The sequence below is a fragment of the Centropristis striata genome, chromosome 21 (assembly GCF_030273125.1).
Source record: "Centropristis striata isolate RG_2023a ecotype Rhode Island chromosome 21, C.striata_1.0, whole genome shotgun sequence".
Lineage (NCBI taxonomy): Eukaryota > Metazoa > Chordata > Actinopteri > Perciformes > Serranidae > Centropristis > Centropristis striata.
This window is the reverse complement of record NC_081537.1, coordinates 27894859-27922515: the sequence shown is the minus strand read 5'-3', so window position 1 is coordinate 27922515 and position 27657 is coordinate 27894859. Positions and strand designations below refer to the sequence as shown.

General features: G+C 37.8%; 1 protein-coding gene across 1 annotated transcript; it reads left to right on the top strand.

The window, feature by feature from the left end:
• The first annotated feature begins 69 nt into the window (after nt 1-69).
• Nucleotides 70-27657, top strand: ipmkb (inositol polyphosphate multikinase b). Its single transcript, XM_059324989.1, has 6 exons — nt 70-1365; nt 11226-11311; nt 13725-13821; nt 15184-15356; nt 22961-23042; nt 23792-27657. Exons 1-6 carry the CDS (start codon nt 1128-1130, stop codon nt 24598-24600), a joined length of 1485 nt encoding a protein of 494 aa, XP_059180972.1. The 5' UTR covers nt 70-1127; the 3' UTR covers nt 24601-27657.

The following is a 27657-nucleotide window of genomic DNA, read 5'->3' as shown; positions in this document are numbered from 1 at the left end:
AAACGTGTGGGAGGCTTTGGGCGCAGCTCGTTACGTAGAAACGTAGCCGCCTACACTGACCTGGATATCTACAGCTAAGGAGCACTCTACCGACCCCTTTAAATATCATGGATTTTAGGACGCCAATGCATCGTTTTTGTCCTCAACTTCAGCGGATAGGCCTTCGCCTTGAAGGCGGCTGTACGGCAACTGTCATGTCCCTTTTGTCTGCTGAATTGTGACGCAAGGAACAGCTTACTGAGCAGCCTAATGGACAGCAAGTTATTGGTGTCTTTAGCAATCAAAACCTAAACTTTAAAGGTTTTTTATGCAATGTTGAGACTCTATTGTCTCCATTCGCCCCGCTTGCTCCCATATTTGTGGACTGGAACTAGATATCCCTCCTGAGTGCGTGGTAGCATCACCTTTCCTGACAGAAACAACAGTATTTACTTCACTGAAGCGAGGAAGTGGAGCTGCGTCAGGCTAGCTAAACTCGATAAAGATTAGACCGGATGTTAGGTGACTTTGCCTTCAGAATAAAGGTGCAACGACATATGTTTTGACTTAGAGATCCAAAGTTTAGGATTGGATTTAGACGTAACGCTTGGTGAAAACGACAGGTGACATTTTTTAAATTGCAAGAAAGATCACCGCCTTTTATTAATAACGTGGTAGCGTCACACTGCAGCATCGATACAGCTCCTTTCCTTTTACTTTGGAAGCTGCGACCGGAACTCCTGACTAGCTGTGTTGTATTTGACACTGGTAGGAAGTGGGATGTGGTCAGGCTACATTATGCTTGTGTTTAAGATATGAAAATCAGTGAATTAGCACTGCTTCGGGAACCCTGTTTAACTACCGGACGCAGCGGGGTTTATCACAGTGTCGCTGCCCGTCACTGTGGTGGTTGTCGATGGTCGAAAACGGCGAACAGGACAGAAGCTGCTGTGCTGGTTTCGACTGGACTGGACCATTTGCATGAGGGCTTCTCAACCTCACGCCCTAACAGTCTGTGTGCGGGGCTCTATTCTGTGCTTACGCAATAACAGTATGTGAATCGCTAGTCACGTCGTTGACTTTTTTATTTTAATTTTTCTCGGACAAAGACTTTGTGCTTTCCCCCGTTTTTATATATATTTTTGCAAATGTCAACAACTCAGCGTCAAGTGATGATGGAGCCCTCTCTTGCTCTCGGAAGACTGGAGCTGACTCCCAGTTCGGCCGCTGTTGGGGTCAACCTGACCCCGCGGCTCTCCGGCGGACACCCCGCCAAAGAGAAGTGCGCTCAGCGGCCACAGGGGCCACAAAGCCCGGCTCACCTGAACGGCTGCGTCCCGCTGTCACACCAGGTGGCGGGTCACAAGTATGGAGTGGATACAGTGGGTAAGTAAACTGCACGTCATCCTTACTTCTCTAACGTGTTTTTTAAATCTTCACCCTGTTAAAATAATCGCCTAACTCATTTTTTCAAGTTTTGCAGGACACACAAAAAACTTCACCAAAAGTGTATAATGACATTAATTAATCATTTCACTCAAAAATGATCTAACAAAGGATGGCTATTGGCATAGTAATAACACTGTGTGTTAATTATGTAACTTAAGAGAAATAAATGACTTAGGCAATTTTTTTAATATGCCTTTGTGACTTAAGCAAGATATGGTGACACTTTATTTTGAAGGTGTCTGCATGAGAGTCACACAAGCCTGTCAGAAACATGACATGACAAGTATCATGAGCATTAATGTTACTTCAAAGTGTCATTGATGTTCATGACACATCCCATGTCATGTTTATGACACGCTCATGTCACTCTTATATAGACACCTTCAAAATAAAGTGTTACCATATCTTGCTTAAGTCACAAAGGCATGTTCAAAAAATTGCCTAAGTCACATTTTATTTTGACACTTGACATAGGCCATTATCTTAAAGGGGTAAAATCACATGATCTGATCAACTGAGGATGTAGGCGATTGTACCATAGGTGGCCGGTGTCATGAGGAGATGATTTAGGCAAAAAACAACAACAATTTTGACAAAAAATGACATAGGCAATTATTTTGTGTGACGAAATTAATGTTGCTTGTCACACATGTGACCGATTTGTGGGGATTCTGTCACAAATTCAGCCTACACTTAATCCACCAACAGTTTCTTATCAACATTAAAACACAACTTTCTTCACGTTGTTTGTGCTTCCTAAAAAAGTTTGTGGGAAGATCAATGAAGTAAAGAAACTATTCAGAAAATGACTTCGCTTTTGCTCTACCAGTTTGTTGCCAGTAAGAAAATTACATTTGGAGATTTAGTAATAGAAGTTTGGCTTGATCTTTTTTTTTCATACAGCATACAAGTAGGATTCATGCACCTGTGCAAATAAATTAAATTATGTTTCTAACTCGTAATTTACTCCAACGACATCTTCAAACATCACAAAACCTGAACAAATTTATAATATGGGGATTTTGCTTTATGGTCACCCTCTAGTCTTTACTGGCTTACACTGACACTCACATACACAGGACACCTGACCTCATTAAAGCTTCTACTGTGTGTTATCAGGCAAAGTGTTGAACTGAATGGATTGTGGTTGATACAGTCAGCAGGTCAGGTATTTACAGTAACTCTTGGATGGTTGATTCATTGCTGATCAGTGAGTTACCTCAATGAATTGCAACCTCCTGTGAGTTGCATCTTGATGAAGTAGGGTTAGGTCTTCTCAAGAATGCCCTGCAGCCATGCAAGATAAACCTGTTAAACCACAAGTTTTTCTTGAGTGTTCCTGTTTTACTCGAGGTCAACGTGTCATCATGTGGACTTTTGCAGACAAATGAGCAGGTTTCAAATGTAAAGAAGCCAAACCCTGTTCATTTGCATATACTACCTACACTGCAAATACGCAAACGGTTGAATATCTGCAAAGTTTCATCCTAAATATAGCCTCTTTTTGGCTAAACGGAAATAAGGCAATAATACTAAGTGAGTACACTATAAATGATAGACCTAAGTTGTAAATTAAACCAGAGCCATGTGAGACTTTTAGTAGGGCAGGTGGAACTACATTTTAAAACTTCCTCAAAATGTCAAACTCTCTTTTTTTAATAATAAGGTTACTGCATGTTAGTGTTTACAGTTGTTTTAAGCATTGTTGTAAAAATCATCTCATCATCATAACCCGAACCCTAACCAAGTTAATATTTTGGATAGTAAAGCAAAAATGACTTTCCTTGCGCTTAACACCAGCACATGCAGCTTTGTGTTCTTATGGCAAAAATAGATTCACTACACCTAATGTGGGAAACCCCCAAAATGATTTTAAAGTTATTTAAAAGTTACGTCCACATTAAAAAGTATCAGTGCATGTATCTAATACAGCTGATGACTCATGATACAGCACAACTTCAAAACCAATCCAGGAAGTCTTCAGAGCCACTAGTAGACTTTAATAGGCACATTCACAACTAGCATCTGAATGAACAACTAACATATTAGGGCTGGGCGATATGGACCAAAAGTCATATCCCGATATATTTAGGCTGAATATCGATATAAGATATATATCCCGATGTTTTTATTGCAAACTGAGAGCAAATGTTCAGTCAAAGCCGAATATGACATGTCACAAGTAGTTTTATTGAAACTGTTTATTTAAGTGAACATAAATACTGTGTAACAGGAGTACCTTTTTAAAAAAAATCAAAGCTCTATAAAGTGCACATTTAAATAAAAAAAATCTTAAATAAAAATAATCTATGAAATTAATTAGGCCAATATTTTTTTCTGAAATAAATATATTTATATGAGAAAAGAATAATGAATATTACAAAAGAACTAAATATGACAAACCCTAGTAAGGGCAGCATTTATATATAAAGAAAGAAAACATTTAACTTTTTATAATAGACCACAAATAACAAAATAACCAGTCAATTTTTCATGATTTGATTTTGGTTACCAATTGAAAATGGAAAGAATGAATGATACACGGATTCAGAATGTCTCATCTCTGCGGTCACACAGAAACAGAAAGAGGCATTTAGAGAAGCGGTGATACAGCACATTTGACAGTAATGTGAAATGATCGTATCTTACTCCCTCATTTACACAGGCCAAGTGTTCAAGCTAACAAGCAGAGAAAAGAAGTATTGACACAATATTGAGAGTGAGCCGGCAGTTGTAGAACAAGAGCTGGAATCCTGTCGAGCTTGTACCGCTGCTGGCGGAAAATCCCGCTCACTCCTCCTCCACTGCTATTCTGCTATTCTGTTGGGCTTGGTCTGTGTTGTAATGTGTATAAGTGATGGCAGTTATGTGCCATGAAGGGCGGACAGTGTGGAGGGTTTTTAATGACACTGACTGGAGCATGTGGTTTCATTAATTCCTATTAATTCATTGTCAGCCCTGTCAGTTTACATAAGGGGTAAAGTAAGGTGTTATGGCTTATGTCAGCACTGTCATGAAACTTGAAACTTTACATGCAAATCTGAGTTTTTTTCCATAAGGGTGTGTCAGATCATAATATAGTAACAGTCTGATGCAAGACAGAAAGGCAAAGGTGAAAGTCCACTTGTGTTACTCAGTATTACTCACCTGTCAGCTGCTCCATGTTTATTCTTCATATGAAGGCAGAGCGGGAGTTTATAACCTTTACAGCTAAAATGATTGACAGGCAGTTATGTAATAGAGAATAGAAGTGGGCGATATATATCGCCTACGATAGTATCGTTTACATTGTTTTGACAATATGAAATTTTATATTATCGAGTATTCATAATATCTTAAAAAGAAAACAAACTGAGGTTAACCCATTTAATGTCTGTACATTGAGTTTAACTGGGAGTCTTTTGAATGAATGCTGAAGTTTAAAGAAAATAAACGAGAGCTGTTGTTCTGAAACATTGTGTCCATCCATAGATGTCTTGGTAAGCAAGAAGAATTTTAACAGCTTTTTTTTTGTAAAGAAATCACATTTCGAAGGATATGGTCAGATTATCATTATCGGAAAATTTTAAAAAATAATTGAGATTTTTTTTTGCCCATATCGCCCACCCTATTAGAGAAAAAAAGTACTAGCAACTGGAACAGCAGGTCATTGTGCACTAAACCCCCCACAATGAAGGCCTCTTGTTTGAGTGGGATAAACACTGCATTGTTTATAGTTATATGTATATAATAACAACAAGTAGGGCTGGGCGATATGGACCAAAAGTCATATCCCGATATATTTAGGCTGAGTATCGATATAGGATATATATCCTGATATTTTTAATGCAAAGAGCAAATGTTCAGTCAAAATCAAAGCCAAATATGACATGTCACAAGTAGTTTTATTGAAACCGTTTATTTAAGTGATCATAAATACTGTATAACAACAGGAGTACCTTTAAAAAAAAAAAAAAATCAAAGCTCCATAAAGTGCACATTTAAATAAAATAATATCTTAATAATAATAAAAATAGCCTATGAAATAAAATAGGCCAATCTTCTTCTGAAATAAATATATTTATATGAGAAAAGAATAACGAACATTACAAAATAACTAAATGTGACTAACCCTAGTAAGGGCAGCATTTATATATAAAGAAAGAAAAAATTGAACTATATTAATACATGTGATATGGTCTAATTCCATATCACATTTAAAATTATTTTGACATATTTTTTATATAGACATATTGCCCAGCCCTAATCCTGAGTAATCCTGAGCCTTTTCCAATTCTCCCCGATTACAACAAGAACGTGATATCATATTGTGTGTTTCGATACTACAGATAATGAGTAGTGAAACCTTTTAAAAAAAAATAACAAGTATAGAAATAAACACTAGTAGCTATAGCAAAAGCTTCACAGCCACGACTTCAGCCATGATTCTCGCGCACATCTGACAGAACAGACGCGCATCTATTTTAATCTATGCAGACGTCTACTCAGGTGGCGTAACATCGTTTTTACTCGTGCTATATGAGTGTGACTACAGCCGTCACAGTGATTGTGTGTTGAGCTCTAAGCTCACTCACACTTCGATTCTGTGCGTGGACGCGTCCTGTGTAGACACAGAGCGCTGGAGCTGCTGATGCTGCTGACATGCAGCATTGATTGAAGTTGTTGTCTGCGTGGATTGGACTGATGGTGGGCTGTTCAGTGCCTCTGAGTCCTGCTCACACAGCAGGTTTGATCTGCCGGCGCCTTCAGAAACAGTGCGACAGAAGCTCTAGAGCAGGGATGAGCAACTTAAATGCTGCAGGGGGCCACAAGTTTTCATGGACACTACCACAGGGCCACATATAGGACTGTGCACTTAACCAGATATGATGAAACTGCAATTTTAAATATGTTTACAGTGCAGCAAATGTTTAAATGCATGTACAACAGTATAAATAGGAATACAAAAGTGCAAGAACATCAGACCAACATTAATTGCAAGAAGTAATTTTGTGCATTTTTACACTGCACTTTTAAGATTTCATGCTCAAATGCATGTAGTTGTACTGAGGGCCACTTCAAGTAAGGGTGAGGGCCGTATGCGGCCCCTGAGCCTCCAGTTGCCCATCCCGGCTCTAGAGTGAAGGCCTGACGGCCTCCTGCACGCTCTCAGGATTCAGACTGATGACCTTACAGACGCGGGCCAGTTGTGCGCCCGCAGGCTAACATCACCACCCCCTCCTTTGTGCGCTGGTTATTTTTACATGTGTATGGGGGTTTTGTTTATTGTTTAGTATACTGGCAAGCGTGTGCACATGTCGTTCTTAGAAGAATCTAGAGATCAAAAAGCAGACTAATCCTTTCCACATCAGTTTCACTCAGACATCTGTAATCATGTGTGGTCAGCATGTGATGATGTAACAGGACACTTATCTTCTCCTCACTGCATCTTTCTTTCTACACTGTAAATAGGCTGGAAAAGAAGCCACGTTTCTGGGCTTTAGGTGATTTTCCTAAACAAACTTAACATTATGCTAAACACTAGGGTTGTCACCATACTAAAATTTTCAATTCGATACTCTATACCATTTTCGATACCACCAGGATAAAAACAAAGACCCCAAAATTTAACAGAAATATTTTTATTAAGAAGAAAAATGCAACATGTAAAAATTAACAAAACCACAGGTTAAATATTTATAATAAAAAACAATTGTGCAAAAATAAACTGCAACTGTGATAACGAGCTTCAGGTCTGAGGTAGTGCAAAAAATAAATAAATACAATAAACAATAGCAATTAGAACAATATTTTGAGGTTGTATGCTGTGCACTGGGGGGTATCGATACTTTTGAAAATGAGTATCGTATCCGAATACACTGTTTAGTTTAGATACTTTTTTGAATATCGATACTTTTGACAACCCTACTAAACAGGCACACTTAATTATTTTTTATGTCTCATATAAAGAAGAGCATTTATGAAATGGACAACTAATGGCTCATCTCAAATAATAACATGTGGTGTGGACTGTACTAACAAATAAGTCACATCAGCAGATATGCAATATGGGCTGGATTTATTGGCAGTCTCAGAATCCCCCTATGATTAAAGGGGCTGTACACAATATTTAGAACATTAATATAAAAGTATTATATTATACAGCCGCCGGTTCCCCCTCAGATTGCCTATTAGATGCATAGCATTTTACAAGTTGTTCTGTTTACCTGCTCTCGTTCTCATTAGTCACATGAATATGGAGCAGCATGTGTGCACATGAAGCCCACGGGGCCATGGTGTTGGTTGGACTGAGCATTACAAAAACTTTGCAGCTTTTGTGTTTTATATTACATTGTGATGTCCATTTGACTACAATTAATGTTTCAGCCCAGCTTCATACTGAATAGTGCGGGAGTAGATTGATTTGTGCATTATTTTTGCCGTATGCATAATAACATTTTGTTAGGAATGACGTTTTTTTTCAGCCCATACTTGATATGGACTTTGAAAATTCGCATGAGAAAAGCTAGATGGAAATGCTGAAATTTGAAAAAACTTTCATAAATGAGCATAGAAGTTTTTACGCTCGATTGAGGTTATTTTTGTCTTTTTCGAAAAAATAGTTAATTTGCTAAATGGGAGATGAAAATGATTTTTGCGTATGTTCTGACGATCAGCTGTTTCAGTTCTGCTGGTCAAGAAGAGCTGACATAAGAGAACAATTATAAGTTGCCCATTGAATCTAATTCCTGAAGACATATTTTCTCTCATGGATGGCCAAAGTTGTCCAATAAGCAAACTCTTTTTTTTAATCTTTTTTTTTTTTTTTGCTCTTGCTCAATCTCTTCTTCTTTTACTGTTTACTGACTGATCAGCCTACAGCAATACATTACACTGCCATCTTCTGACCAAAGTAGGTTTATGCAGCTTTGTTTATTTGCTCTAAACCAGTTGATGGAAACATCCCTAATTTTCTTAATCTAACATTTCAAAATTTAGCTTAAAAATTCACTTCAACTTTAATGGAAACATGGTTATATTATTTATCAGCTAAAATTTCATTCTGGGAATAATAAATAACAATATACATTTCCCATCATCTGCCAAAAATTAATGTATATATACTGGGGCCAGGACTCACTTAAAAAAAATAATCTAATTAATTAGAGGCTTTGTAATTAATTAATCGAAAGTAATCGCATTTTAATCGCATATAAATATTTGACCTGAGAACAGTGAGAAGTAATTTTTTTCACATGGATTTTTCGTATACCATTGAATAATGACTGAATATATAAGCTTAAGCAACAAAAATATTGTTTATTTTTGTTCAAGTCCAACAGACCAGTGCAATTTTTGCCATTAAGTGTAGCAATAGCATATTTATAAATATAGTACATTTCAGAAATTCAGGTAGCCTATAGGTAGGTAGACCTTCTGTAAACTAGAATACTTTAGTTTTAGGGTCATAGCTTGCACACAACCATGCTCTTATCGATGCTTCCATCCGTTGGTTTTTAGTAACTAAATGTCCCATCATCCACGGGGCCAACCAAAGCGTCTCATCAGCTTCTTCCTTCATGTTCACTGTGGTTTGTTGTTGTCTGAACTCATGAACGCTAGTTGGTGCTCCAGTATAATCGGTCCGCCTGAAACTCATCCAGTGAGAAACGTTCCGCGGTGCAAAAATAAGTGTGATTAAAATGCGTCAATTTTTTTAACGCGTTAATTTTTCTGTAATTAATTAATCTTAATTAACGGTTAAAGTCCCGGCCCTAGTAAATATATATATATTGGGCATTCTGCCAGTATGGTTGGTTGTGATCATCGCTGTTTAAAAGCTGCATTTCAACATTGACATATTGGGGGTGATGACGCAGAGTGATCCAGCAAATAAGTTGTCTGGCAGAGAAGTTGAGCCTTGCGCAACACAGTGTCATGCAGCATCACCCTGATAACTCACCAGAGCTGTAAAGTCCTGTGTTATAATGTTATAAACCTCAATCCAGTGTTCTGACATCTGATGAACCTTTGTTAGGTTGTTTTACCAGCCGTTCTAACTCAGTCAGCATTTGAATGCTCAAATACTTTGTGATGACACTTGTGGAGATCTCTTAAATGTTAGCAAAGATAGAAAACCTTTCAGAAAGCTCATTAAAATGCAAATCCTAGTCCTTAAAGTTTAACTAAATGTGACTCAGTGACTTGTTCCATCACGACAAGTTTCCTACTCTGTGATTCTAACAGGCCCTAATTTCTAGATATATTTTCTGAATATCAAATTTCATGTCATGTTTCCTGTCTACATGTTTAGAAGTCAAATTGGATTTGTGAACAAAGAGTCATTGTGTGTCAGGTGGTGTAAATGTTTCGAAAGTATGTGAGCCAAGTCCCTCTCTCATTAGAACATGTCCTCATCCCCATATTGACTGATTTTACTTTTTGCCTTATTATGATTTTACACTTAGTCTACAAAGTCAGACTTCATCTCTCGTTACTTATATTTTAGTACGCGTGTCTCGTTTGTGTGTGTGTTGGATAAATGTCAGAGTCTACGCTTCAGTATTTAACATTAACTTCAGTTTTCTATAGACGGGGAACACGTGGAAATGTTAATGGTTAAATGAACAATGTCTTTACTTGTGTCCTGAAATAACTGCTGAGGAACATTAAATTGAGGTGTCTGAAAATATTTTTTTTACTTTGGGCTGGGCAATAATTCAATATAATAATTTATTGTCTTTAATTGGCATCATATTGTGATTAAAAGCAAATTCGAGATACCGTGGTGATCGATAATAACAAGATCTAGGGCCGGGCAATATGACAATATGTATCACTGGAACAATATAAAAAGGCTTGTTGTATATATTTTTTGTGTCGCAATGTCAAAATCCAGCAGCTGAATTATGGGTTACGGCGAGATTTACATCATTCAGATTCCTCTTTACGTTCTGATCCTTGCAGGTGGCAAAGTTGGACAGAACCACAGAGGTGCTGTTTTTTCTAACACTCATTATGGAGCATACAAAAATAGGCTTTATCATGTAGTTATGTCATAACAGAATAACCAGAAAACATGCCATATTATGATATATATTGTTATTGAGATATGAAATTACCTCTATCGGGATAGAAGATTTTGGCCATATCGCCCAGCCCTAATTTTACTGTACTTCTAGCTAAAACAAGGGTTGAAGACAGTTGAATGGGTTCTTTTGTCATCTGTTTATTTCTACTCTTTACTTGCCTTATATCAGACAGCATTGTCAACTTGTTACATTCTGTTCTCGTCTTCATTAGTCAACTTAGTGGTGTTGTGGGATTAAAAGGTCTGGACCCAGGAATAGGGTTGTCAAAAGTATCGATACTCAAAAAACTATCAATACTAAAACGTTGTATCCGGATACGATACTCATTTTAAAAAGTATCGATTGTTAATATTGTTCTAATTGTTATTGTTTATTGTATTTATTTATTTTTTGCACTACCTCAGACCTGAAGCTTGTTATCATAGTTGCAGTTTCTTTTTGCACAACTGTTTTTTATTATAAATATTTAACCTGTGGTTCTTTTAATTTTTACATGTTGCATTTTTCTTGTTAATAAAAATATTTCTGTTAAATTTTGGGGTCTTTGTTTTTATCCTGGTGGTATCGAAAATGGTATAGAGTATCGGTATCGGTATCAAGTTGAAAATTTTAGTATCGTGACAACCCTACCCAGGAATGTTCTTTATTAACTAAAGGGCTAAAATCCTTACTACGGTTTTCTTTGCTACGATTTGATTTTAACGTCCATCTTTGTATTTGTTGCAGGCATTTTGCAGCATCCAGACGGGACAGTACTGAAGCAGCTTCAGCCTCCACCCAGAGGTCCACGAGAGTTGCAGTTTTACAGCATGGTAATACAGAACCAGTCATAACCTCCATACAGTCACATGCAGTCACAACAATACCAGCAGCTGTAAAATACACCTGCAGCTAAATATTTTTTCTAAACATGAAAGTGTTTATATATTTATTAGGTTTCTTTTCTTATTTTGTATACAAAATATATGATGTATGATGACAAAATAATAATGCAATTCTCCACTTCTTTAGTTAATGAGCTCTTCGATGAAAATCAGTGTGGTGTTGAAAATAAAACAATGAGCCTTTAAATATAATTCAATATCACACTTTGCCTTTGCTGCCATTGGTTTGGTTACATAACCAACCGATAAGATGTAGTTTGTATTAAGGCTTCAATTATTTTCTTAATAATGAATTTGTTGTTGTGTTTTTTCTGTAAAATGTCAAAGTATAGGTAAGAGTGACAGCTTTAAGTGCTTTGCTTTTTTCTGACCAACAATTCACAATCCACTGATTGTATAATGGTGTGAAACAGAGAAAATCTCAATCATATTTATTTTATTAATAACTTTTGTGATCAAATTTGGTGCTAATTAGTTTTAAACAACTAATCGTATCAGTACAGATTGAAATTGCAGTTCTTTGCTCAGCATCACATTGTATATTGTTACATTTTTGTAGTTAAATGTAGTTAAATCTGTTAGTTAAATTTTTTGATATGTTATACCACTACTGATAATGCACCAGTTAAATGGACTTGTTTAAGGTTTCTCATCCTGTTTTTAGAGCTGTCAATACTTTTGTATTGTGACTCACATACAGACTTGTTCGAGTTCAACAGCACTTTGAATACAAATCTATGACTACACACAGTGGCACGCGTGTGTGTCTGCTGCTTCAGAGCTTCAGTGTTTGCTTTAGAGTTTAGCAGCACTGTTGGCTTCAGCAACTCTCATACAAACAGTAGTGATTCATGGTATCATGTCCGCCTGTCTCACAAACGAACCAGTCAAACTTAATCCCAACAACACACACATTACACACTGACCTGGCATCCTGAACAAGGCTGGGACATCAGGGCGTATTTAACTATGTCCTGTTAGGGGGTTACAATGGTGTGTGTCGTGCTGACCTTTTACCATTATCAAGACAAAAATACATGGAAATTATACTGCTAAGTTGATTAAATAATTAATTCAGTGGAAAAGTAACCCGCTTTGGTTGTTGATTGATTAAGAACGCTTTCACATATAAAGTCTGGTGGACTTGGGGTGATTCAGTGGTGAAGTTGCAGCATTGTTGCATATTTTTAATTGGTTTGGTTCAACTTCAACTTTATTGTCCCTTGAGATAAATTTCTGCAGGCAGGTAAAAAACAAAACAACACAGAAGCATAAAGACATAAATCACTCACATATATTCAAGTGAATATATGTGACTGAATATATGTGACTGAGTGCCTAAGGGTAGAAGCTCTAACTCATCATGGAGAGGATGGTCAGGACACTGTATAATGACCTGAGCCTTAGAGTTTACCCTCCTACAAAAGGTTGTAGAGCGATCAGGTCATGTGACACCAACAAGTTTACCTGCAACTTTAACAATATTCTAACCTTTGCTGATCACCAAATTTAAGGCTGCCAAACCAGGTGATGATGGCAAATGTCAGGGCAGATTCAATTGTAGAGTGGTAAAACAGTGGTTTGCTTCCACACTGTGCTTCATCAACCGCACCATATTGTAAACAAATGCCCTTCATCTATTGGACAAATTATGTGAAGGAAAGAGTTGACACTTTATCGAAACAAGTATCACACTTTAATGTATTGTTGGCAGAGGTTTTTTTTTTACTTTAATGCAGCATTGATCTGCTGTGCGATTGAATCCATTTGCCACTATTCTGTCGCTAAATAATTTGAAGACTGTAGAAGTGGGACCATTGGGTTTTTTAGCTAGAAAGTTCTTGTATTAAACTGCTAGTTGTCCTGCTGATTGCCGTGCCGATTCACTCTGCTTCCTCTTCTGTTTATTTGCAGCTGGCAAACCAGATTAGAAGTCTATTACTGCTTAAGTGGACTGCAGTGGTCAGTCTCATTATGTTCCACCCTGGAGTGGAGTTTCCACGGCCCAACCCTAGAATGAAGCCAGGCCACTGTGCATATCTCACATGAGGGCACTCATTCAAATAAATTGTCATCATAAAGTAATATCTTTTGGGTTTGGTGTTGGTCAGCCAAAACAAGCACTTTCAACATCACCTGGACTCTTGCAATGAACTTATGATGGATATTTCTCAGTATTTTTTTCTTACATATGACAGGCCAAACAATTAATTGAGCAATCCCTTATATAGTCACCAGATTAAACCATAATGCAAATAACCACTAGTTGCAGCCCTCTAACCGCCCCGTATGTACTGTGTGTGTGTGTGTGTGTGTGTGTGTGTGTGTGTGTCCGTCCTAGGTGTATGCAGAGGACTGCTGTGATCCATGCCTGATGGAGCTCCAGAACCATCTGCCCAAGTACTATGGCACCTGGTCCTCTCCTGACAGCCCTACTGGTAAGAGACCTCTATGTGTGTATCATCTCTCTCTTACCAAAGTCCACAATACATACAGGTCCAGTGTTTCCAACCTAGCTGACGGGTGCGTGTGTGTGGGCAGAACGTGCTTTCTTAAATTAACGATAAAATAATAATATTTATCTATCTACTATCTTTACTAGCTAGGCTCCTGACACTTATTTGAAGAGTTGGGTCAAGTGGAAGTCCTCCCACATGTCAATTTCTTCCTTTGGAGTGTTATAACACCCCTTCTAGTTTCAAATTATATCAGTATCTTCTCCGTAGTCCTAAAAGTGAATCTGCTACTAGCTCTGAAAAAAAAAGGTGTTTAAAAAAAATCAGATCATAAAGGGATTAAAGGTAGAGTGGACGTCCTCCCGCACAAACTATTATGTCATCATTATGCTGAAAAAAATTGGTTGCATGCCGCTATCATATCATATCAGAATATGTTTTGAGCAGTAGAGGTGGGGGAAGAAATCGATACAGTATAGTATCGCGATATTTTGCATGGAAAAGTTATATCCATCCATGGCCGCCAATAGTGATATTTAGCGTTCCGACAGCCCGCCAGTATTTTCACCATTTTAAAGCAGGCTCACACTTGAATATACTAGGGGTACTGGTATCATATGAAATTAAAATATGTAAGGAATCTTTAGTCACCATGTGTGTCTGAATATCGTGTTGGGAAGTTGTCGAAATAACGCTGCAAAGTTCGGCTTATTTATGTTTCATTAAAAAAATCAGAGCAGTGAAGCTTAAAGTTTTTGAAATGGATGTTGTCATCCATACATGTTTGATATCAGCTCAGTTCAGTTTGACTGAATACTTTGTTGGTCACTCTGTGTGTTTGACTCTCATTGTGGAGAAATAAAAAGACTGAAGTGAGATGAATAGATAGATAGATAGAGAGATAGAGAGATAGATAGATAGATAGATAGATAGATAGATAGATAGATAGATAGATAGACTTTATTTACCCAAGCTGGGAAATTACAGTGTAGCAGCAGCATTACACACAGAGACAATAACAACACAATTAAGTAAAAAGAACAACCTAGGCATACTTCAAGCAATAAAATATAAAAATACAATAAAAATACAATAAAATATAAAGACTGAGAATGTTCTCTTATTGGACAAAACAATTCTTGATTATACAATAATATCGTATCGTGATGCAAGCATCGGGATAAAGTCTTACCCTGGGCCCTGTGCTCATTCACAGGTATAATGATCAGTACTGACTGTTCAGTATGATTGATATGAAAAAAGCCAACATCAGTCTTTTATGAAGAAGCTAGTACTAAATCCACACCACTCATCCCCACTGTTGTATCCATGCCTCTTCCTCAGACCTGTACCTGAAGCTGGAGGATGTGACCCGACGATTTGTCAAGCCGTGCATAATGGACGTGAAGCTGGGCCAGCGGAGCTACGACCCATTCGCCTCGCAGGAGAAACGGGAACAGCAGATCAGAAAATACCCACTGATGGAGGACATAGGCTTCCTGGTCCTCGGCATGAGGGTGAGTTTGACCTGCTGAAGTGCTGATGTGGAGGCTCTTTAATCTATCAGTGTAATCATTTCAAAACTCACTTATTTTGAAACTGGCGTACTTCAATCTGAGTAAATGACCGCTAATGGACTCCATTAGACCTGATGAGAATATGATGAATCTACTGACGTGTTAGACTGATGCCTCCTATTGCAAGAATAATTTAAACAGGCCAATATTTTAACGCTATTGGGGCTCTCCAGTCAATATTCTGGGATGTCCTTACTTAAATTATGTATTTTATCTTGTTTATTTTCTGTAAAGGATAATATTTTGTATAGGCATAGTAGTATAGTAAAGCAGATATAATGACAATCATGTTATACGAATAATAATAGTTTTAAGAATATAAAACTGTCACATTTTCAATTGTTTTCAATCGCTTCTACTTTGCTTTTTTAGATCACTAGCTGTGTTTCCATTAAAGTCAAATCGAATTTGGAAGCAGAATTATGAAATGTTGCATTAAAGAAAATGTGAATTAGGGAAGTTTCCATCAACTGGTTTAGAGCAAATAAAGAAAGCTGCATAAACAAACTTTGGTCAGCAGGTGGCAGTGTAATGCTGCTGTGAGAAAGAAAAACAATAGAAGTAGAGATTGAGCAAGAGACAAGATATCATATTCATATAAAAAAAAAAAATAGGTTGCAAACCTAAACTTGGCCAACCATTAAGAGAAAATATGTCTTCAGGAATTAGATTAAATTAGGCAACTTATAATTGTTCTTTCATGTCAGAGGGGAAACAGCTGATCAGTTATGATGTTAAATGTTCGCTACCTCAGAACTTATTTGGAAAAAGTGTTTCCATCTTCAATTTAACGCATTAACTATTTTTCAGAAAAGACAAACACCTGAAGATTTTATTAGCATTTTTTTATTCATCAAATTTTGCTGTTTCCATCAAGCTTTTCTCACGCGAATCTTCAAAATGCTCATTGAAATTTGTTGATGGAAACACGGCTTCTGACGAGTAAATCTCAACACTTGCACAGATGTATATTTTCTTTACTTTTAACTTTACTAGTTAACCTAAACTTTACAAAACAATTTACAACTTTGCCAGGGGGCAAAGCCAGAAATAACAAAAAGGTAAAATACATAACATGCATGATGCAACGTACAGTCATGGAAAAAATTATTAGACCATTGTTCTCTTTAATTTCTTGTTCATTTTAGTGCCTGGTACAACTAAAGGTACATTTGTTTGGACAAATATAATGATAACAACAAAAATAGCTGATAAGAGCTGATTTCTAGATATTTTCCATGGTTTTCTAGATAATGATTTTGGTTATTATAAAGAAAACCATGGAAAATGGCTAGATGGTCTAATCATTTTTTCCATGACTGTAGATAAATATAATACTAATACAAATTTTCACAGCCATGCTATTATTGGAAAACGTAATGGTATCAGCATACCTCTTCAGCTCAACAGTACCCCACCCCTGGTGACATTATAACAGAAGTCATTGATAAGGTCTTTCCTTCACAAAGTGAGGAACAACAAGGGGATACTGTTGAACATCCTGAAACGGGTCAATGTTTAACCTGCGTGATATGTGAACTATGCTTACACTGTTGACTGAGATTAACGGCACATAATTCACCCTCTCATGTCTTTGAGTACACACACACACACACACACAAAATTGACGACTGGTGTAAACAGCTGTTGCTCATCTGAAGCTGTTTGGACGCTCCCTAGCCCTAACCTCAGGCTGTAAAACAGAAAACATGCATCATGTGTCAGTGTCTCATTATTTTGTCCCCCATGGGTGAAACAGATAAAAGTCAGGAAAGAAAAAAAAAATGGCTTCTCATCTATTGGAAAGGAAGAGAGTCAAATAGCGAAACCTTTATCGCTTTGATCAGTTTCCATTGCAACTGTCGGTATCGTCATCAGCGAGTGTCCTGGATCGGGTTTTTCCTGTCTGCAGGAAGAAACAAACAGAAAATACGCCCAATTAAGTCTTCCTGTCTATATTTACAATGAAGTTATTGGTATTATCATAGTGATTTGGAACATTAGGCCAGTATTATATCACAGGTTTGGTTTTAATACCAAACGCAAAATGTTACTTGCTAATAGCTTTCTTTATAAATACTTTCATTCTCATTTGGCAATGTAAAACATTTGAAAATACAAACTGTGTTTCACATAATATCTCAGTATGATAAAGACTTCACATAATATCAGATATTTGAACAGGCAGATAAAATGACTAAAATGACGATGTTAATGAATTGTAAAATGACCCTGTTACATTCATAATGAAACTGAGAGGGAAATGGGCCAGTGGATTTTTTTTATTTTCAGTTTGACAACGAGACACGTGAAAAAATGAAAATGCAAACTGAACTCTTGAACTTGAATGCCATGGTTTAAGCAGAAAACAATACATAAAAAAAATAAAATAATAATGATAATAATAAATTCAGGCCTGTTTTCAGTGATAGGCAATAATAGTAAATAGTAACAGTAGTAATCGTACAAAATATGTAATTATAAAGTAATAATACAAAATTGTCTGTCTAAATTGATTATAACAAGCAAATACTAACTGGAATTGATCAAGTATTTAATTTACATAAGAGGACACAAAAAAGGTTTACCATGTGGTTTTTTTCATGTAGATTATTTATTTATTGAATTGCCATAATATTCATATATATCACGGTATAGGTTTTATCACAATATAGCATGTTATTGAGAAAATTCCCTAAACTGTGATCAGGTTAATCCATCAAACCTAGTGGATAGGACGATCCAGTCCTGTAGGTCCACACTGTTACGGCTGTAAATACACACAAACACATAACCAACTATAATGTTACATAAGAGGGACGGAGAGAACTGAAGCATGAAGCATGAAGCATGATATGGGTGAGGCGGGGTGTTACTCAGTGCCACAAGCTGTGTTTTGATGTTATGATATATATCTAACTGTCAGTCTTTGTGTACTTAAAGAACAGCCCGTTATGGATGATTTGCCATAAAAGGCTTAGTAATGTTTGTCAAAAGCGATCCTCAGTGTAAATGACAGTCATAAGCTTTATGGCCACATGTCCACACCCTTTGTAAACCACTTAGCCCTCTGATGTTTGCTTATATGATCTCTATGGAGACTAGTGGACATGGATGTTCAGGAAGTTAACTTGATGTTTAATCCATGCTACAACACAGACTGTAAAACATTTACGTTATTCAGAACCTGACCAAAACCCTGCACATAGCTAACAACAGGTTACAACACATTTGTGCTGCTCATCTTGATTGTGACGGACCGCCACCAGCCTCTGACGTAAGCGGTTTGTGGTTCATCACCACCACCAAGGGTTGGTGCTGCTCTGGAACCAGTTTTCCTGGACGGGAGCCGGTTCATTGTCTGTCGAAACATGAATAACTGATTTTAGATTAGGCACTGGCTCCAGCCCTTGAACTGCATTGGTGGAAAAGGGTACAAGCGCCCTTTCAGTTTATAATGTGTAAAGTGTAGCTCTCAATGGAAAACTCGCATAGAATTATCACAGACTTTAAATTTCCTCTCAAGTATACAGAGCTATCAATGCTGTACAGTTTTTACAGTTTGTTCAGCTTTCCTCTACTGCCAAAAAACTAGTTCTAGTTTTAAATTAAAAACAATAATACCACAGTGTAAAACAGCTCTATTACACATTAAGGTCCTACATACAAAATGTTACTTGACCAAAAGTACAGTAGCATTACCAGTAAAATGTTCTGCAGTTAAATCAAGATAAAAGCGATATAAACGGTAGGGATGGGCTTTTGGAAGAAACCTGCCAACTCGAACATCTATAATGTTGAAGATCAATTAATCGCTTTGTTTTTATACATACTTCAGTATGTATGAAAATATGCGTACATAATAACAATGTACATAACAAATAAGTTTTGGATCAAATTAAACCTAGTAATTCATGCTGGCAAGGTTTGATACAGTAAGCTAGTTTTGCTCTCTTGAATTTCTCTGTGTGCAAACTGTAGCTTTATCCAACTTAATTCTCAGGTCGTTGGCTTATTCACGTACGGCCGCAGAAGTGAATGCAGTCATATACAATTAAAATTTAAAAATACACAGATCAATTAAAAATTCCATGTGATCGACCAAATTCTAAACAACCATTGATCGATCATTGATTATTTATTCCCATCCCTTCATATTATGGAAAAGAAAAGTTCAATCCATAAATGATATTAAACATGTGCTTGTGCAAATCAGTACACTGCTACAACCTACCTTGGTCTGATTTGAGCAGTAGTTTTATGGTTAATCTCTAGATGGATATTGTCCCCAGTCTGAAACACGTGCAGCAGCACGTATCTCTGCATGTCTGGCCGACATCTCCCAGTGGATGTCCTCGCACCACCTCAAACTCAACCTGGGAAAGACTGAGCTACTTTACCTCCCAGGGAAGGGCTCTCCCACCACTGACTTCCACATCACTGTCCAGGACACAGTGGTTGCCTCCACAGAAACCGCCAAAAACCTTGGCGTATCTCTTGACAACCAACTGTCCCTCTCAACAAACATCACCGCCACTACCAGATCTTGCAGATTCTTGCTGCATAACATCAGGAGAATCCGCCCGTTTCTCACCCAGAAGGCAGCTCAGGTCCTGGTCCAGGCACTGGTCATCTCACGCCTGGACTACTGCAACTCCCTCATGGCAGGTCTGCCTGCCAAAGCCATCCGACCTCTACAACTCATCCAGAATGCAGCTGCTCGATTGGTCTTCAATCTTCCCAAATTTTCACACACAACACCCCTCCTCCGCTCCCTCCACTGGCTACCAGTGGCTGCGCGGATACGCTTCAAGACTCTAGCTCTGGCGTACTCTGCTGCTAACGGTTCAGGTCCTACTTACATCCAAGACCTTGTCAAACTCTACACTCCTGCCCGTCCTCTCCGCTCTGCATCAGCCAAACAGCTGGCGACTCCCACCCTGCGTGGGTCAACTCGCCTCAAAACCTCTTCCAGACTCTTCTCTGTCTTGGCTCCCAAATGGTGGAACGAGCTCCCCACCGACATCAGGACCTCAGACAGCCTGTACATCTTCCGCCGCAGGCTGAAGACCTATCTCTTCCAACAATACCTCGGTTAAGTCATGGTCACCTAACAGATATATATTTAATTTAAAAAAAAAAAAAAAAAAAAAAAAAAAAAAAAAAAAAATTCTTATTCTTTTCTCTTCTTTTCTTCTTTAACATATAGCACTCCTGTAGCAATGACGGTTAGCTCTTAAACTTATGTACTTACTTGATTCCTGTGGTCTATGTCTAGTACCTTCAGGTTGAATGCACTTATTGTAAGTCGCTTTGGACAAAAGCGTCTGCTAAATGACATGTAATGTAATGTAATGTAATGTAATATTGCTGTATAACTCATCCCCATAGATTATAAACTGACTACACGTCAACCAAAAAGTGCACTCGAGTTGACAAAAACACAGAAGAATCACCTTTTTGGTACATTTTTTGCACCTATTGGCTGATCTACGGAGAGGTTTTGCACGAAGCCTTCATTAGAGCAAGTATGACGACAGCAAGCTAAGTTTAAAGAACTCATCATGTTCCCGCCATTTTATACAGTCTATGGTTCCCGCCAATAAACAGGAAGAAATTACACCAGTGCACCTGTTTCCTCCTACAAACCTGATGTTCTGTGTGTAAAATCTTATTTCTGCAAAACACATAACCCAGTAACTTTTAATTCTTTTACACACAAAAAAATTACATATTGTTTTATTGCGACAAGCAGGATGCCCCAGTAGTACAAAACATTTATGTGACAGCTCTGAAGTCGTTAAAAATGAATACTACGGATCGGCTCAAGTATCTCAAAATTGAACTGTTTACATTTATTCTGACATACAATATTAGGAGTCTTTGAAAAGTTTTTTTTATAGATTAATTGACTTTAATGGGTTTTGTGGAGTGTGAATTACATTGCCAGAACGGCTGGAGTTTGTAAAAATGGGCCCAGAAGTGACTTCAATGAAGTTGAAGAGCAATACTAATTTAGTTTATTTTTACAGTTCCTGCCTGGCACTGAGCTTGGAAAATTCCCATACTAAATTCTGTTATGTTTGTTTAGGTGAGGAGGAGACTAATTAGTGGTAATGAGCTTCCTGATGAAAGAAAGATAGTTTAGGAGGAGAGTTAGAGACAGATTGGCAGGAAAAGATAAGAAGAGGTGATTACATGTAGTGCTGAGGAGAGAATCTTCTGGGTCTAAATGTCTTGGATGCCCGTTGTTCTGCATAGACTTTGGCGCTGTTCTTTAACTGTACATAATCCAACATGCTGTTATCGGGCTGAAATGATCATGTTCATTCTCATCCGATAGCTAAGTAGCTAACTTTGGTCTTTGAACGCAGTTTGAGGATTGGTTTGTTAATCCTTGTGCTCTTATTTTGAAATATTTTGAAATTCATTTAAAAATGTATATATTTTTTAGCTTATAGAAATTTTGAATGTCATACATACTTTTTATTTTGACCAAATTTATTTTTATTGTTAGTTTTATATTTATCAAAAAGAAAATATAAATTATTTGCATAATTATTACATTAATTTATCTTATTTTTTTCAATTGAGTTGTATTTCAACTTCATGAATATCCGCTGGTAAAAATATTTTCTTTTTAAAGATCATGCATTTTGTTTCCCTAGTCAATTGGGATTGCAATATTAACCAAAATAATCATGTTTATGAATTTTGCCATAATTGAGCAGCCCTAATACATCTCATCATTAGTGATTTACTTTTAGATTGGTTCTTTTACTGTACAAACTGATTATGATGTATATTTTATCATGAAAAAGGTGTCAAGAATAACTCTTTATTAGTGATAATTACATCAGCAGATAACTCTTAATTATCTATAGTTTTTCCATCTAAAAGCATCATTGTATCATCATTCTTCACCCTAAAACGCCCGGGTCATTATTTAATGATCCAGCTAACTTTCAGTTAGTTTGTGCTTAAATTTCTCCATTATAGCGTCAAAGAACCAAAAACTCCTGACTCATTCTCATGGTCAGCTTTCTAATCTGGATAACTTCCTTCCGTCCTGGGGCAGCTTGTTCTGTAAACATACTTTAAAGTTTAGAAACTTCATGTGACACCACGCCACCTGTTGGTTATCTATTCTGCACTCAACTTGTACCATAACATGAAAAAACATCAAAAGCTTTCATGTTTTCATCTGCAGTCATAGCTGGTCACTTTGATGTTGTAGATGCAGGTGTGAGCGCAGGTGTGCACCACTAGATGGAGTCCATGTTTGATCATTTGGAGGGAAAACTAGTTCTTCACTCGTGGTCGTTCCTGGGCAGCAGAACCCAGTTGGCAGCAGAAGAATCACTGATTGACTTTTCTTCAGCATGAAGGAGTTTTGTGATGACGTATGAGGGAGAATCTGAGCAGTAGCTGCTTTATTTGCTGTCAGTTCACAACAAAATGGGTCTTTGTTCAGTCCAACATATTGGGTTTGTGGACCATCACAACACCAGCACATTAACATAGTGCTCTTTCTTCTATTTCAGGTGTATAAGATGTGCAGTGATACATTTGACTCCTACGACCAGCACTACGGGAGAGGACTGGTCAAGGACACAATTAAAGATGGTATGTGTGTGTTTTTTATGCATTGTGTGTGCAAAACTGCAAAACAGATTTAACATGTACAGGTGTTTAACTGTGCACAATCTTAACAAGTGTCACGGCTGCACTAGGGCTGGGCGATATGGACCAAAAGTCATATCCCAATATATTTAGGCTGAATATTGATATTCGATATACAGTATATTGCGATATTTTTATCGCAAAGTGAGAGCAAATGTTCATTCGAAACCAAATATGACATGTCACAAGTAGTTTTATTGAAACTGTTTATTTAAGTGAACATATATATTGTATAACAACAAAATCAAAGCTTCATAAAGTGCAAATTTGAAATTATTAAATAAAAATAGCCTATGAAATAAAATAGTCCAATCTTTTTCTGAAATAAATATATTTACATGAGAAAAGAATAACGAACATTACAAAATGACAAACCCTAATAAGGGCAGCATATATATATATATATATATATATATATATATATATATATATATTTAAGTATTAATTCATTTTTATTAATATTTAAGTATTTTTAAGTTAAAGATATATAGATATAATTTTTATATCGATATATCGCCCAGCTCTTTGCTGCACTCAGTAAAACATGCTTTACTTGCATAAGATAAAATACTGCCCCCTATTTCTGGGAGCATTTGGTCTATAGTTGCATCTTTAATCATTTGTACGCTGGGAAACCAGTCAAACGTAAGTATTTATAACCCTATCTGCTATTCTCCGATTCTCTCCTCCAGGCCTGGCCAAATTCTTCCATAATGGTGTGAATCTGAGGAAGGACGCTGTGTCAGCCAGCATCCGCAGAGTTCAGCACATCCTCCGCTGGTTCGAGTCGCAGCACCAGCTGGCCTTCTACGCCAGCTCCCTTCTCTTCGTCTATGAGGGCATCCCCTCCTCTTCCTCCTCGTCCTCCCTTTCGTCCCTCCTCAGCACGCCGTCGATCAGCCCGACTGCCGGGAAACCTCCCAAGCTGTCATCGGCAGGCGACATCGGGGGCAAAGCGAGACAGGAAGGGGCGAGGCAGGAAGAGGAAGTAGCCGAGTACAACAACAACAACATTCAGGTGCCGGTCCCATGGGACTACAGCCTGGCCACCATTTACACCAACCACAGGAAAGGAGGCCACCACCACTGTGCCAAGGGTCACCTGCACGGCAACAGCGGAGACGGCGACGCTACGGTGAGCTCGGTTTCTGGAGATAACATCTCAGCGCTGTGTAAAGAAGACAACTCTGAATGGAAACGGACAGAGGCAGACGAGTTGCAACAGCCACCAAACGGAAACGGAAACAAATCACAACTGGAAGGGAAGGACGAGGACGGAGAGACGGAAGACAGGGGCGGGAGGAGGAGAGTAGAGGAGGAGGAGGAGCTGAGAGGACGAGGAGACGTCGCAACAGAAGGTAGCGGAGGAGACACGGAGGTGGAGGTCAGGATGATCGACTTTGCCCACGTTTTCCCAAGTGAGAGCCACGATCAGGGCTACATCTACGGCCTCAAACACCTGCTGACAGTGCTGGAGCAGATCCTCTGCGACGCCAACTAGAACTTCTCCTCTCTTTACCTCCTGACCTGCACAGTGAACCGACATCTCCCTTCTGTCAACCCTCCTCCCTTCTCAAGAGACAGAAACCTTCAGAGGAGAGAGTGAAGAATCAAAGAAGTGAATACTAAAAACATACCCATCATCATCAACATCAACATCATCTCACCTGTTTGTGATGGTCCGTCGTGTGTCTGTGCGTGACTGTGTGTGACTGTGTGTGTGTGTGTGCATCTGTGTGCGTCTGTGTGTTGAATGAGGTGGAGATAGTAGAGGCTGACAGTTGTGTTTTCCTGTGATCAGCAGCACTACATGCACTAATCAATCCATGAAGGCATTGCGACCCTGTACTTCAACACAATATATTCAGCAGCGTGAATTACTGATGCTCACACAATTCATAGAAAATAGGGTTTGGCAAACATGTTTTTATACCTTTGCCAGTGAAAATAGCTGGTATATTTCTATTCAAGTAGCATATAAATACACCTCAAATTAGGTCTGGACTGGGCAATATGAAAACTTATGACGGAAGATTACAGGAATTTGTGAATCACCAGGTAAACAAAAACAACTGCCTCATGAGTCAACACAATCAAAAGACTCAAAATCAGTTAAATCCTTTCTAAATAAAAGCTTTAAAGGGATAGGTCAGGATTTTGGACGTTAGTCGTATGAAATACTTGCCAGTAGTGGATGCAAAGCTATTAGCTTTTATTAGCTATTAGAGTTCTGACCGGTTCTGATCGGTAAATAAATAGCTTTGCATCCACTAATAGAATCATTTCAAATTTTACTGGTTTTAAGGTTAACAGAGTTTACAACTTTACAACTCTCTCTTCCTCCTGTGGCCCAAATCAAGTTATGTGCAGGTAGCCGGATGCGTGAGATCATGAGAGAATCACAAAATCGGGCGAGGGTTACAAGATCACGTGACAAAAGTTACCGTGTCGGAAAGAGTATTGCCAAATCTCTACCACTGGACACTATTCTACCCTCGCATGATTTAAACATTATGTTGCCCAACCCTATACACTGAAATTCATGAATTGAAATTCGTGCCACAGGATTAGGATTTAGGCCGATCCCCTACTTTTGAAAGTTATGTGCTGCCTGGAAAACGACCCATGATGCAGTAACTGTAACACCGCACAAGTTAACTGGATTTGTAGTATATCTGAACAGTTAAATTGGGATTCAGAATGACGTCTTGAAGCGTGTGAGCATCAGGTAAAACGAGCCGTCTGGAGAACGCTGAGGTTTAAGTCGGGTCGTCCTTTTGTGTTTTTGTTTTAACCACTGTCTACAGGTATCTAACTCAGGTAAATTTACTGTAGAGAAAATACTTAATATTACTACTATTACCCTCTCAGCAAGACGAACCTCTTGCTGTGTGGCTGTTCAGTTCTAAATGATTGTTTTATAAAGTCTTACTCGATGTTTATTTTATCTCATGATTGTCCTTATCTCATCAATGTCGACTTTTGACTCGCGTAACCTTCCACGGTGGCTGTATTTTCTTTTACCATGACCGTTTTAATTGTCGTACATGTTCCGCTGCCAAATCACCACCTCCATCTCAGAGCCTGCGCTCTTTGCTGTGTTTATTCCGCCTTTTTGGTGCCTCCCCCTCTTTCTGCCATAGTTTTAGGAACGATATATTGCACTTGTACTCCCAGATTTCTTTGTCTTTTCAAGAAAACTTTACATATATCAAAAGGTAACGTTGCTCATGAGTTCAGTGCCATTGCACTAGCATTAACCATGAGCTATTCTATGATTTTAATATTATTATTATTATAAGGAATTAATTTGGTGATAAAATTAACCTTTTCCCTCCCAAAGTATGGAGAGATGATTGTTTAGAAGTGTTTCTGGGTGCTTTGACAGAACGTGTTCTACTACATGACACATGATGAGCTGTGATTGGTTATCATGATACTGCCTAGTAGGATATGACTTCCCTAAGGGTTTTAAGATTGTAGAAAAATGATATTGCTGCTTTAATGCGAGTCAACTTACAGACTCACCAGAAGTGAATGAATGCTAAAGAAAGAAAGACAGCAACAGAATGGTTTCATTTCTTTTTCTTTTTTTTCTGTTTTGTTTTGTTTTGGTGCAGATTGGCAGAAATGTGAGAATATGTAAGTCACCATGCCCTTTTTACACTAAAATCTTTTTTTAGGCTGATACACAGACTGATGCTGTACATATTCTGTATACATTTGACAAATTTTAATATTTTCATGCCAGGTAAAGCTTTCCATTGAAACAAATGCATGGACTTCAGGAAGCCCAAAGCAGCTTTGGTTGCTGCCATATTTTTGTATTTGCTGGAGATAAAAAAGTGTTGGTAACACTGTCGGTTATGCCCACGCCTATAATTCATTATAATCTACTTATAGCACAGTATAATTATTATCTTCTACTTTATAATGCAGTATAAGTCATTGTGAATACTTTTGAGTGCATATAAGTAATTATAAATGATTATACTCATGTATATAATGTATTATAGACATGGGCGCCATAAAAAGAGTGACCAAATTATTTTCTTGCAATCCTGACATCATTATTTCATTATGCACTAAACAACATGAGCTTCGTTTGACCAAAAAACATTTCACCACAAGGTCCACTTTTCTGGAGCTTTCAGTCACATCTCATGGCCTTCAGTGGCAGATTGTGCGTCATCCAGCCAGTTAAAGGGATAGTTTGGATTTTCTTGAAGTGAGGTTGTATGAGGTACTTACCCACAGTCATATTACCTGCAGTAGATGATGGTCTGTGCGTTCCCAGTCTGGAGAACCAGGAAACAAATGATTGTATTGCTGCAGAAAGGGACTGCAACAAAACTTATTTTACCCACCTTAATAAAGGCCCACCCTAAAAATGTTATACCTGTTTATATGTACACTATATTCAGAATATAACCACCGATTTTTGTTGCTATCCACAGCTGTTTCATTTGGCACTACTTTTTCTCAACCGTATTCTTACACAGTAGCGCACCGTTCTGTGGCAGTGCATGAAGCATATTAGTGCGCTTATGCGTTTCTA